The sequence below is a fragment of the Aquarana catesbeiana genome, linkage group LG02 (genome assembly GCF_042186555.1).
Source record: "Aquarana catesbeiana isolate 2022-GZ linkage group LG02, ASM4218655v1, whole genome shotgun sequence".
In the NCBI taxonomy this organism is placed as follows: Eukaryota; Metazoa; Chordata; class Amphibia; order Anura; family Ranidae; genus Aquarana; species Aquarana catesbeiana.
In genome coordinates this window covers 683,157,246-683,171,199 of record NC_133325.1, presented here as the reverse complement: position 1 = coordinate 683,171,199, position 13,954 = coordinate 683,157,246, and the positions used below count along the sequence as shown (strand labels likewise).

The following is a 13,954-nucleotide window of genomic DNA, read 5'->3' as shown; positions in this document are numbered from 1 at the left end:
GCTAGATGCTGCAGGAGGAAGTCAGGTAAAGGTAAGCATATGATCTGGCTATTTTTCTACCACAGAGGTACTTTTTATGCAGTGTTTTAGGGAAAGGGCAAAACTTGAATAGTGATGTGAGATAATGTGACTTTGCCACTGAGGTGGAAACTATGCTTCGAGATCTTGGTTGCTATTGGGGAGTATGGGGTAGATGAATTGACTGTGCATGTATTACTGAACAGTGTGCTCTGCAGTACATGTATGTTATGGTGCTAGGGGAGTCAGCATACTTTTTGTGTTGTTTGCAATTCAGGGAAGAAGTTCATGCAGTAAAAGAGTTGGTGGAGGATGATCTTGAAGAAAGGAATGCATCAAGACAACAGGTAAAAACTTAAAATGGAATAAAGGTTAAAATACCTTTATACAGTTGCTTTAATGGTGGGTACACACAGGCAGAATATCAGCCGAAATCAGCTGGTACAGTAGAAACCGGCCAACATTCGACCCATTTGTACAGCTGCCTGTCAGACAGAAGTTGGTCTTACTTCTGTTGAACAAGCATGCTGGGAAATCAGCAGCCAATCAGCCTTTGATCAGCACTCTCCACCAATGGCTGCGAGTGCTGACCAGTGTTTTCTGGCTATGGACTGGTCCCCACCATAGCACAGCGGAGGAGATCGCTGTACTAACATTGCTTGTGTTAGTACAGCGACGTCTTAGTTTTTTTTCCGTTCGGCATGCTGGGTTGAACAAAAAAAAAAACTTTGTGTGTACCAGGCTCAAAACATATCTTTTTGAGTGGTCATTTACAGAACTGGTGGTAAACGTATTCAATTGAAATATAATAATTCCTTGTTTGTGTTACAAAACTGAATTTTGTAGTTGCGCTCCAGGCAGATATCTAAATAATGAAATGCATATTAGGATGCATGTTGCTTGCCAACCATTAAGGAATATAGTGGTATAGGCTAACCATCCCCAGCCTACTGATTGAACAGTGAAGAAATAGCAGCAAACTGATGGAGTCACCTCAACTTTTTCCTTCTGTCTGCTTGTTCTGATTATAAAGTGTGAGCTGGGGTTTGGCTTCAATTTGTTATTGTATTTAACACTCCCCTCCCCATTCGGACAATGCTGCTGTCTGCTGTGCTCTCTGTGCTCCTTCATCCAGAGGCACTTAGGGGCACTTTAATACAGAAGGTGTGTTACTGGCCAGATCACTAGGTGAAAATGGAGGACAGAAAACTAATGCAGCCATAATGGTTGGTAAGCTGCAATATATTACATATTGGTTTTGGGTTTAATACATCTTTAATAAAGTTTGCTAGAAAGTGATGCATGGAGAGGAAATGAGCTCCCTTTTTAATCTGCCCCTGATTCATTGAAAAGAGGAGGATCAGTGGAGCTTTGGAGCAGTGCCAACATCTTTAAATGTAAAAAAATAGCTCCAATATCTTGCTTAGATCAGCTAAATTGCACGTCAACAGCCTTCCTAGCTTCAGAATTTTTTTTAGAGTTCACCTTTATTGTGAGCCCAATTTTGCATGACGACAGACCTTCCTTGAGGGTATGTCCATGTTGGCGAAGGTTCTCAAGAAGTGAGTTGGATGATGCTGTGTGTCTTTCAACCTGGAGAGGAGGGGAGTATGGCAGCATGCTGGGTGATGGTGAGTTTTTTTGTAGTTTAGGCTTTAAAGTTTCAGAACCAGAAAGACAGAAAAGTAAATGGAGAATTTGGTCAGCTATAACCTTCACAACTCGTTCTGCTGTTGGCAATAGTTAATAGTTAGTTTGGGGATGGTAGATAATTTAAAGTATCCTATTTGCAGAACAGCAACTATTCATCTAACAACACAATCATCTTTCTAGATAAATGGATTCTGGATGCTATGGATACCTAATGATCTTAGCGAACAGGTTACATACACTGAGCTTTTTTAATATCCATTGTATTACTCAAATATCTTAACTGATTGCTATTTATTTCAGGATTAGCACTGTGGTAGCTTTCCAATATATTTTAGGTGTTATCTGGGGGCGTGGGGGGTCGTTATAAACTAACTGCCCAGGGGAATTCACTTATTGGTGAAGTCTGCTTTGTTTTTTAGCTCAAGAGACAAAAGGATGCCTTACTGGAAAAGCAGAGGGATGAGAATCTACAGAAACTAGATTTATTTTATAGAAATGAGTATCCCAACATTATCCCACAAGATGATATCAACTTGGAGGCCATGATTGAGAGAGTAGAGGAAATAGAAGTAAGATTTAAGAGCCCATATTACAGTTATAGGAATCATTGTTTTGAATACTATCCATTTTATAAGTAATACAGAAAATATTTGCATAATGTATTTACATTAATTTTGCTTAACTTTCTTATTCCAAGCTCATTTTTACTTCTGAATTTTATTAATCCAGACTGGACACTCACAGCATGAGTAGAATATGAAATATGTCTGTGTATAGCTCGGGCACCACACCATAATAAGCGTCATCTTACTGAGCTTTCTCCAAACTATAGCCTGACCAACAGAATCGTTTTTCTCTATATGACTTTGCTTAAGATACCAGAACATCTCTGTAACTGTTCTAACTATTTGTGTTGTTTCTGGGGTATCTTAGAAATACCAGGAATCAGTTCGTCAGAGGTATACCAAGATAGTCTATTCAGACCCAGATTTTTGGGCACAAGAAGAAAAGGGTAAATATAAATAATTCATTTTTGGTTCACATACAGTATTTACACAAATTTACATTTGCCTTTGGTTATATATTGCCTTTATTAGGATGATCTCTCATTACAGAAAGAATACATGCAAACATGGACAAGAATCCTAGCTATCCCCATCCCATTATAATCACAAAGCCTACAGAGAAAAGGGAACCTGTAGTGGAATTTTTTCTGGAGGAACCTGTAGAAGGAGAGTAAGTAGAAGATAATTTCGCTAAAACAACTTTTATTTATTTTTGTCATTCGTATGCCCCAGTCTGCCAGGATCTTATGGCTGCCAGTGCCATCTCCATCTCTTAAAGGCCAACTCCAGCTGATATTTTAGTTCTGCACAGTTAAATCACACCTTCAATATAAGACCTTTTTCAACATATTAGATTGAATCATAGAGGTGTGTCCAGAATATAATACGAAAGAAGTTACTTTGCTCGAGAAGGGCTCTGTGAGGGGAGAAGCTTGCCAAGGTCACTTGGGGTGGGGTGCCAGCCAGAACACTGAAGAGTTGCATTCCAGCCTTGTCAGTCGAGGCCTTCTTTTTTTATGACACTCTGTTCAACAGCCTCCTTGCAAGGGAGTTTGGAACAGCTGTACACAATAAACATTTGTGTGAAATTGGGTAAACGTGCATCGGAAACTTTGGAAATGGTGCGGAAAGCTTATGGAGAAGCTGTGCTATCATCTGCACAAGTGTACTGGTGGCACAAGGCTTTCAAGGAAGGACGAGAAGGTGTTGAAGACGAAAAATGATCAGGATGCCCCTCTTTATCAAAAACGTAACATAATGTGGATGCAGCGAGGTCTGTTCTCAACCATGACCAATGGCTCACTATCAGAATGATTGTAGAGGAAACAGGAATTACCAAGTCAATTGTTCATGAAATCATGACTCAGGGTTTGAACATGAAAAAAGTGTGTGCAAAACTTGATCAGAAGGAACACCGTCAACCGCCAAGACCTGTTGGTCTGTTCGGAAAGAGAGCCTGATTTTTTTTTTTTTTTTTTTTTTTTTGAGTCAGGTGATCACGGGAGATGTATCCTGGGTGCTTGAGTATGATCCTAAGATGAAGAAACAAATAGCACACACCTACGTCACCTCGCCCCAAGAAAGCTCAAATGAGCAAATCAAAAGTCAAATCAATGGTCATTGTGTTGTTTTTTTTTTTTTTTTGATTCACGTGGAATTGTCCAGAAGGAATTTGTACCTACTGGTCAAACTGTAAATCAAAGATCTTACCTGGAAGTTCTTGGTCACTTAAGACAGAGTTTTTCATGGATCCTTCATCACAAAAATGCACTGAGTCGCGGTGCATTGGCTGTTAGAATTTTTGTCTGAAAAACACATCTCTGTGCTTCCCCATCCACCCTACAGCGCCAAATTTGCTCCTTGTGACGTTTTCTTTTTCCCAAAAATGAAGAAGGGTTTGAAAGGACACCATTTTGGTAGTGTGGATCACGTCCAAAGAGCCACTACGCAGGCTCTGAACGCCATCCCACTGAAGACTTCCAAGGATGCTATGAAGAATGGAAAAATTGCTGGGAGTGTTGTGTACACTCACAAGCTGCATACTTTGAAGGAGACCGTATTCAATTGTAAAATAATTTTTAAAATAATCATGCTAATTACTTTTTGGACACATCTTGTATCTTGTGTATGTATTATATCTATTTAGTGATTGTTGTTATTTATTTTTAAACCTTATATGTAGAATACATGTGTATGTAGGTTACTGGATAAATTACTTATTTACTTAAAAATGTTTTCTACCGATATCTACAGAATTTATTAATGTATCTGTCTGTACCATGCAAAGACATGGCCAGAATATACCTTCTGGCAGCCTGTGTAGCAAAGTCACCTTAAAAACGTCAAACTGTTTTTGGGTCACTCTTGCTTTAAATGTCAGCTGCCATTTTTTATAAGTTATTTACTTCCATATCTGAAGTTATAGGCAGTGTCATGTGGATCAAGACAGGTTTACTGGCCATCATGCCAGCATGCTTCACAGCTGAAATGAGAGAGGTTACTTGGGCTGTTTCATTTCAATATATTTTCTCACACGTTTACATGCGGATCAAATTGTCCTTAACCTCACTGGCAGTATGATTATGTCAGATTTTTGATGCTCAAAGCAGTACATTGTTTTGCATGGAAATTTGGTGTTTTATATTGTAGGCCTGTAATTCTTAGGAATAACTTACTTAATTCTGTCCAAACAAATCTAGTAGACATCCAGGTATGATAAAGTTTGAAACACAAAATGATAAATTATAATATAATAACTATAAATAAATATAACAAATAATATATTAGTAATAAAATGTATTCAATAATGTAATCAAATCAAAAACGCTGAAATTTGCTCAGTTGCAGAATTGTTGCTGTCGTTACTTTCAGTGTCTGATGACGAATTTCCCCACGATTCACTATCGCTCAGTTCTGCAAAAGTGTTCTAATTTACCATCGCTGTTTTCTATCTGGTCTAAAAGCGCTTTTGACGTAAAGGGACACTTTTTGGATGCCATGGACAATCTCAAGTTTCCAGACAGAAAGAACAGTATATATAATATAAAACTACATGCAGGGCACTGGACAAAGTATTAGGGACAAAAGGGATGTGAAATGGTTTGATACATTACACTGTAATCTGTAGGATTACATTACTGTATGTGTTTTGTTTTTTGCACTTTTTGAATTTGCCGCCGGGCTCCGACCCCGTGCGTCGTGACGCTCACAGGGAAACGAAGCCTGGCACAGTGATAAATCGAGCGGAGTTCACAGCCCGCGGACACAGCGGGAGGACATCGCAGGATCCTGGGGACAAGGTCAGTTACTTTCCCAGGATACTGCGATGCAATCCCAAGTTACCGCTTTTGGTAATGGAAATTCACCCCGAGCCGCACTCTGGATTAACTCCAGGGAGGTTAAACTATTTAGAATGGTCAGTGTGACGGGAGGGCCCGTGGAACTCAGAATCCCTTGGAAAGTAGGGGATGTCCTTGTTTCAGCTCCCCATATACATCTTATGCGTAAGTCACCCTGTGCTATCCTGGCACAGGGTGAGTGAGAAAATATATCTTGGACTACTTAAAATGGGACAGTAATATTTGTCCACAATATCTCCCAGGATGTATGTAGAGACTATTATTGGTTTGGTTGATTCTGAACTCAACCTGTTAATTGAGTGAGCTGATCACATTAGCCTCCAGGACTGGCTAGGAGACGAACTGTTGATGACTAGGCTAAGGAGGGGGGGAGATTGTTGTCGGTATTGTTAATTGTAATTAGCTCCAGCTATTGTGTTTATACTACTGTGTGAAGCTCGGTGCCCACAAGTCTGTCATCTGGTCTGGGTAAATTTTTTAGTAAATTAGCTCATGTTAATTAGGTTAGCTTTGAGTCAGCCTGCTGTATAAATGTGTGTGAGATCTCAGAGTTAGTCCTGATGTACTCCAAGACTGGTGTTTTCTAGTTCTTGGGGGTTCCTATAGCCAGATCCATTGGACTCGTGTTCCAGAACTTAGGAAGCGGTATACTGACGGAAGCACTCGAGCGGAGTGTGGGACGTTCCGTGACAGTCAGCTGTGTTCACAATGTTCAAATGTAAGCTTTGATCTAGTTTGTCCCAACCCTTGTCAACGTCGATTTTGTTGGACAGCTTGGTCTACATGTATACTTAGAAGAAAGTATAAATAGAGGCAAGTGAAAGTTTTTAAAATTGCATTTCTATAATGAAAACTACAACTATAAAGTCTCCTTTATGACAGTCACAACATGTCCCAAATTCAGTTAGTGTGCTGCACAAACCTGATAAAGTAAAAAAAAAAGGTAAATCCTTCTTTATTTGTGTCTCACACTCTTCCCCTCCCAGACACTGCAGCTCACAGTTGGAGAGTTTCAGTAACAGAGGCAGTGTTGTCAATCTAAAAAGCAATGGGCAGGACAAGGTGTAGCCAGGTGCTGACTGACAAGCAATAGCCTTGCGCATCAGCGGTGGCAATGCTGATAGCCAAGCCACCCTGAAACATTTTTTTCCCCACTGTACTGCAAGCAGACATAGCCCACATGAAAGTGGAAACTCTGCTCTGAATTCAGGAGCAGTGAAGCATTGTTGCCACACTGTCGCAGGAAGTGGTGCATTAGGTGGACTTTAGTGGCAGGATCAACAAGTATTTGTGTGACTAAGCAGGAGGACTAAGAGAAAACTGTATGGCCTGATTGTTTGCATATTGCAGGTGCATTTTGCGTTTTTCATTACATGCTTTTCATCTATTGAAGTCTATGGAACCAAAAACCAGAAAAAGTCTTTGGCCCTTTCCATAAAATGCACAGATGTAAACTACATCCATAGGAAACCATGTTACATGGAGTATAGCGTGTTTCTGCAAAACTGAAAAAGTGCTAAAAAATGCATAGGAGTGAACCAGGCATAAGTGCACATGCATTTATAATATTGTGCTGCAGCACATATTTGTTTAAACCAATGTAGTCATTTATGTAGTATGTCATCATTGTATTATTTTGTATATTAGAGGTCCTTTTAAACACATTCAAGAGTTTTTTTTTTTTTTTTTTTTTTTTTAGATCATAGTTATTACTTTGTATAAATTGGTTTGAAGTGACCAGCATGACCTCAAAATGGCCACATTTTTTCTTCTAAACCGAGGATTGGTGCCCAACTATTGACTATAAAAGCAGTTCTATCAGAACACATGGACTTATTTCATTCCCTTTTCCCCTATAAGACCCCTTCCACACTGAGGCAGTTTTCAGGCGTTTTAGCGCTAGAAATAGCACCTGTAAAGTGCCGAAAACTGTCTCCCATTCATTGCAATGGGTGCTTTCACACCTGGGCGGTGCGTTTGCGGGATGTTAGAAAAAGTCCTGCAAGCAGCATCTTTGGGGTGGTTTGGGAACGCTATATACAGTGCTCCCAAAATGCCCCTGCCCATTGCAATGAATGGGCAGCGCTTTGGAAACGCCTGAAAAGCGCTTCCGAAGCGCAGCAACACTGGAGTTTTTAAACCCTTCTTTGGGGTTAAAAGCACCGCTTAAACAATGATAAAGCACCACAAAAATGAGCGTCACTTAACCACGAACACATCGGCGGCCCCAGTGTGAAAGGGTTCTTAGTAACTTGAAGATAAGAGCTTTGTTGGTGCTCTTATATGTTGTGCATATAGTGTGCTAAAACTGGGGTTCCACCTTTTCTTATTAAAGTGGACAACTCCTTTAATGAACTGTGAATATTGTCTCCTATTCAATACACAAGAACTGTTAATTGTGTTTTCTCTATTGTAGTTCACTCCAGATAAATAAAGAAGAGCTATCTCGAACCCCTCCGTGCCATTTTATTCAGCTTCCACCATCACAAGATAAAGGACTCAGGATCTCTGTTCCTCATCAAATGCTACAAAGTATTCAAAATTATAGAGAAAGATTTGACAGACACCTTCGGCTGACATCTCATGAGGAAGTGGGTGCATTCAACCCATGGCACATTGCTGAGAAGTAAGTGATTAGTGTAGTAAGTCACTGTAAGTAATTGGCAGGAAAGCTATAAGTTATATTTCTGAATATGTGGCCGTTCAACAGTTCTCTGACACTCTGTTATGTCATCTCAGGGAATACCTCCTAATAATGATTATATTTACAGATTGTGGTACATTAAACCTATAGGTACTTTGTAGATATATAAAATGGGGGAGTAAACTTGGTGTTATTCCCTTACCTGCGCAAAGGTATAAATTATACTGTTATAATATTTATATTTTTAGGGGCTGCTCATTGTGAGGTTGAAAACCCGAATAGAAAGAAAAATTGTGATGAACCGCACACCCTACTATTTAATACAGCATAAACATCATAAAGTGCGAAAATAGTGCAAAGTCATGAACGTCTATGATAATTACATGAAATATATTCTAAAGTGTTAGTAAACAAATGTACATGGAGTTGCTACCCAATGTCTCCAGTGGATAACAAACTTTGAAGTGCAGTGTCCAAAAAATAATATTTATAATAATATTAAAAAAGTGAAAAGTCCAAAAGCTTCCATCAAATGGTTTCCAATGGTGCATATGATTTCATTGAGCCGACAATATAGTGACTAAGGGGCTTCCTCCACCAACACCGGTCATACATGCTACTCACCAGAATTATATGACCCCCATTACAGGAGTCATATACAGCAGATTGGTACATGGTTACTCCCAATGTTCGTCTCAGCGACTCAGCAGGGAAGCCTCCAAGGGCAAATCGGATCAAAAGCCACCAAATCTCTAGACATCAGTAAGGGAATATAATGAAGAAACGATCATGGTGAAGTATGTATATTCAATTTATAAAAAATAGCGCTAAAAATTGCACAGTTTGGCATTCCTGCTCCCGCTTGCACTTGTATCAAGTGAAAATTTTAATGCTATTTTTAATAAATTGAATATGGGAGGCAGGACAGTTCTGGATGGATCCAGAGCTGCCCGAGTTAACTTGTCATATCAGCAAACTGGTGATTGGTTTCTAGGATCCAGAGCGGTCCTAGCAACCAATCCCCAGCTTGTTATTATACAAAATTAACACAGGCAGCTCCGGGTTCTCGTCCTCCATCCCGAACTTTCCTGCCTTCCGCTCTGTTGTGTGTAAGGTAGGAGAGTAAAGGGGCAGAGGATACTGCTGTGGGAAGGGAAGTGTGGTGGGGGGCAGAGGATTATACTGTGGGGAGGGACATTACTATGGTGGGGCAGAGGACACAACTAGGTGGGGGTGAGATGAAGGAGCAGAGGACACTGAGATGTGGGGACACTACTGTGGGGGGAGGCGGTAGACAGTAAAGTGTGTGTGTGTGTGTGTGTGTGTGTGTGTGTGTGTGTGGGGGGGGGGGGGGCGGGTGAAGTGAAGGGAGGACACTACTGTGATGGTGGGAAAGGGGACTGAAGACAGTGAGGGAACGCGGAGCGGTTTTCTGTGTGATTCAGTGCGATGCAATTTTCAGCCCATTTATTTGAAAGTGCATGCACTACTTTTCAAAAATGCAGCGCACCAAATCGCATGGTACTGAGGTACCATGCAGTCTGGTGCAGACAAACGCACTGCGTTTGCGATCTGCATGGGGGGGGTGGTCATTTAGAATATTATGACACCCACTGAAGATTGCACAGGCAGTGCGTTTTGAGTTGGAAATGCACACACAGAACACACCTTTTCCGCACTGCGTTCTGGTGCGAACCTGCCCTAAAAACAGGATTGTGATATGAGGGAAGGGCTGTGATGTGAAGGATCTGAATCATCGCACAAAAAATGCGATTCAGACCTCTGCTTGAAGAAGATTTTACCGATCGGAGCTCCGTGAATTTTAAAGTATGACTAAAGACAAAACATTTTTCACAAGTCATCTTCCAGGACATCACCCTGAGAGATGACTGGTCCCACCTGACAGGAAACACAATCAACAAAGAGGTTAAAACCCCCCACCCCTCCCTGTGCGCCACAGTTCTTGATTGTGTTTCCCCACAGCAAAACCGTTTATTTATTTTTTTCCCGAAAAAGACCCGTAGCCTGACCACAAGCTTGTGAAGCTTTTTGGGTCCGGTAGGATGTCTTTCCTTCCTGGGGGGTCTCCCTTTCTCTCAGGCGGGGCAGCAGATTTGGAAGAGCCCCCCCTGAGTACTGAAGGACCCTGGGTACAGTGGGGTATCCAGAAATTCAGGCACCGCTTTCTCGCTCCCTCCCCCTTACCTGACCAGGCGTCTGTTCAATAGGAGAGCTGGCAGTCAGTTTTCCCAAGGGGAATGCCGGAATACAGCGGTGGCTCTCACGGCTTTCACTGACTCCTGAAGGCTCCTGCTGGGTCGTGTAGGCGGATGGCAGTGAGGAGATGTTTGGAAGAGGAATGACGCAGCTTCCTCCTCAGTGCCGGAAATGACAATGCCGCGTCCCAGCGTCACTTCTGGCTTCCGGGCTTCAAGAAAATATCAGCGGTGGCATTTTTCGTCCAGGAGCTGAGGTTTGACGGGCAGAGGAAGAGGCGTCCACATCCTGCTCTCGCCAGTCTGATCAGTACCTGCCCACTTGAGGATGCAGGCGGTGTGACAGATGAGCGAGAGGAGAGGCCCGCAGCGGCTACAGCTATGGAGGAGACCACAGGGGGTGAGTCGGCTTAGCTGGCAGGGGTTATGATGGGGGAGGGGACCCCGACTCTTATCCCTGTGGGACACAGCTTTGTGCTTATTGTAAGCTACCTTGTGTGTCTTTTTACAGGAGAGGACATCACTGCCCAGGGGGTTGACAGCCGCTCCTAAAGGCTCCTTCCCGCTCTAAAAGATGCATGTATTGTAACAATAAGTTACCCCAGGACCAGTCTAAACCCTTTTGCTACAAATGTATTCAGAAGTTAGCAGGGAAAGAAACATCTCCGGTCATGAGAGACTTTCTCTCTATACAGACGGAGATGCTTTCAACGCTTAAGGCCTTCCAAAAATAATAGAGGAGAAATCTTTCAATGGGGACACTATTTCTGGAGACCTGGAGGTCCCCAGTGCTTTTCCTTTAATTGCAGGGATTTTCTCTCACTTCCTGTTTTGGCTATGGGACAGGAAGTGAAGGGAAATCTCTGCAATGGGACATAGATGGCAAAAAAACTGACAGGTGTTATAACCCTCCCTTACTCTATCCAAAATGGAAAAAAAGTTTTTCCTATAGTTCTTTTATTCAATACCCCTGCTATAGAGGAACCCGATAGTTTTATGGAACCCTTGTTGAGAAAGACGTCTCTGAAGTATTGGAGCCAGGTAACTAGCATTTTCACTAGGAGGCCATCAATAGCAGCTTACATACTTTTCCCATGAATTGTTCACTTTATGGCCTTTTTGCAGCTCTGTGCTTCATCTATTTTAATATGCATTTGTTTGCATTTTTTATGTGCTGCAGTGTTTTGTTCTTTTATACAGTAAACGTATATAGTGCATAGTCATTCAGTGGAAAATATGCTTACTGGAAACTGCTTTATAGGTTAACAAGGAGGATTAAAAAAAAAAGCTAAAATGCAGTTTGCTTTAAAAGATAACTGTCCCCTTGTGCTGTAGATGAAGTTTACAGTGCATTAAAACGTCCGCAGTGTGAAAGGGCTCTTATGTGCTTGTAAAAGTTTTTACTGTGTAAATATTAATGTGTAGATTGTATTTTCTTTAGCCATTTACCTTACTTTATCTTCACTAATCACATGGATGGAATTATGACACTTCTGTAATTCCCTTTATTCATTATTTTACAGCTTGGCAGAAGAGCTCATGAATGATGCCTTAGGTGAAGTAGCAGCAGAGCTGCATGGCCTTTGTGATGAGTACGCTGAAGCTGTCTTCACTTCGGAGTTTATGGAATCGGCAGAAAACAACCACTAATTTAACTGGTTACTTTGTTGTCTTAATGATGTAATTCACTACAGTGTGTGTATACAATATTACCCCTCTGCAAAGCAAATGAAAAAAAGGAAAGGGTTTCTCTCTTGTTGGCTTTAGCAGCTTGTAATAGCTTATGTACCAGCTTTGGGGTAAAGAACAGTTTGGAGGTAAGGGAATCATTCTATTAGCACCTTAGTGCAGGCACCATGTAGTGCCTGGGCAAGTCTTTTATGAGTGAGAAAAAAAAAAACTTCTATGAGTGCTAAACTTCCACAACGTTCAAATTTTGTGTTTGAATTTAGAAGTCCAATTCCCCTTGGCATCACAGTCCAGTGTGGGTACCCCAGTAACAAATAGAGGGGAACTCTTAAGCATCTATGGTTGATTGTGGGATAACAGGTGCTTTGGGGGCTGTACTTGGAGCTTAGATATTGAGCATTATGCATGATTGGTGGTATGTGTGTGTGTGTAATTTCTGCATGATCTAAGGTAACATTATTAGTTAAAGTGGCTCTGTCCAAAAAAAAAAAAAAAAAAAAAAAAAGATCTATCTATCTATCTTTTTTTTTTTTTTTTTTTCTTCTTCAAAATGCCTCCTGCAAAAAAGATCATTAATGCTTACTAGTCTTCTGTGACCAAAACATTTCCTGGTGTGTTTGATCTGGTCCCATTCTGCATGTTTATTTCCTTCTGCTAGCTAGAGGATGAAGCTGCAACACTCAGCTGTCAGTCATCCAACACACCCAGAAGGTTGTCCTTGGAGACTGTAGATCTTTAACAGAGTGAAGATACACTCACTGCTGGACAAATAAGTATTTAATGATTTGTTTTGCAGGGGTCAGAGCTGTTGTACACGGGTTCATGTGGCATGACAAGTCACACTTTAAATGTTGCCATCATTTAACTGTGAAAAATACCTTATTATTTTAGAGAAATGTTGGCATTTCTCCTATCTTTATTTTTGAAATATTGTTAAAGGAGTTTTTTTTTACTTGTTTTTAAGCTAGGACTGCTGTTTTGTAATTTTGTATTCTTCTTTTTATGCATGATCTACTCTGTAAAAGCTACCTCATCAGCTATAAGTTTTCTATTTATTTTTGTATTTGGTGTTCTAGCAGCCATGATTACCGTGGTCAACACACAGAAAAGGCAGGATCAACCAGGTATATTACATACAATGGGACAAATAACACAACACACGCACTGTGGTTTAACATGCTTTAAAGGAACAGAATCTCTCTTTTTTTTTGGGGGGGGGGGGGGGGGGATTACAACCTCTTTAAGATTAGTGGAGCGCCCATTTTTTTTTTAAATGGCACACCAGGATCATGTCTTAGCTGCCTCAACAGTGTACATATCTAATTATTAATCTACAAAGTTCCATTTACAGTAAGGGCCACCCCTTGAAAACCTAAAACTCATGAACATTAAGCCCCAACCCCTTTAGAAAATTCAAATTTAAGGCTTTCTTCTATTTTATGTTCATAGATGGTACATTTCCCAGTCCTTCTTGTATTTGTCACAGTAAAGAATCTAGCAGGGAATGAGAATTGCAAATACAACTGGCAGGGAGCTAAGACATTATTTATTTGAAGATAAAATCTTATTGCCAGAGTTCCGAAGAAATACAGAGCTGTTGGGCATGGTAACTTTCTGTTATTTATACAAATCTGAAATATTAGGCTTTTTCTGGTGTATTTTTTGCATAATGAAGACTCTGGATCACATGATTTCTGCATTGGGAGGAAGTAATCCATTCCTTAGAAGTGGCGACCATGATTATGCCCAAATATGAAAATCAGATTTTTTTTTAGCCCTTGGGATGAAGGATCAGTCCACCTAAAATTT

The 13,954-nt window shown here is 40.8% G+C and overlaps 1 protein-coding gene across 1 annotated transcript in view; it reads left to right on the top strand.

The window, feature by feature from the left end:
- KIAA0753 (KIAA0753 ortholog) overlaps positions 1–13,366 on the top strand; it is a 60,954-nt gene extending 47,588 nt beyond the window's left edge. The window contains exons 12-17 of the mRNA XM_073616742.1: positions 296–365; positions 2,091–2,240; positions 2,605–2,683; positions 2,787–2,907; positions 8,013–8,222; positions 11,980–13,366. Coding sequence (XP_073472843.1) covers positions 296–365; positions 2,091–2,240; positions 2,605–2,683; positions 2,787–2,907; positions 8,013–8,222; positions 11,980–12,106 — 757 coding nt within the window. The 3' untranslated portion in view covers positions 12,107–13,366. The remainder of the gene's footprint in view (positions 1–295; positions 366–2,090; positions 2,241–2,604; positions 2,684–2,786; positions 2,908–8,012; positions 8,223–11,979) is intronic.
- Positions 13,367–13,954: the final 588 nt, after the last annotated feature.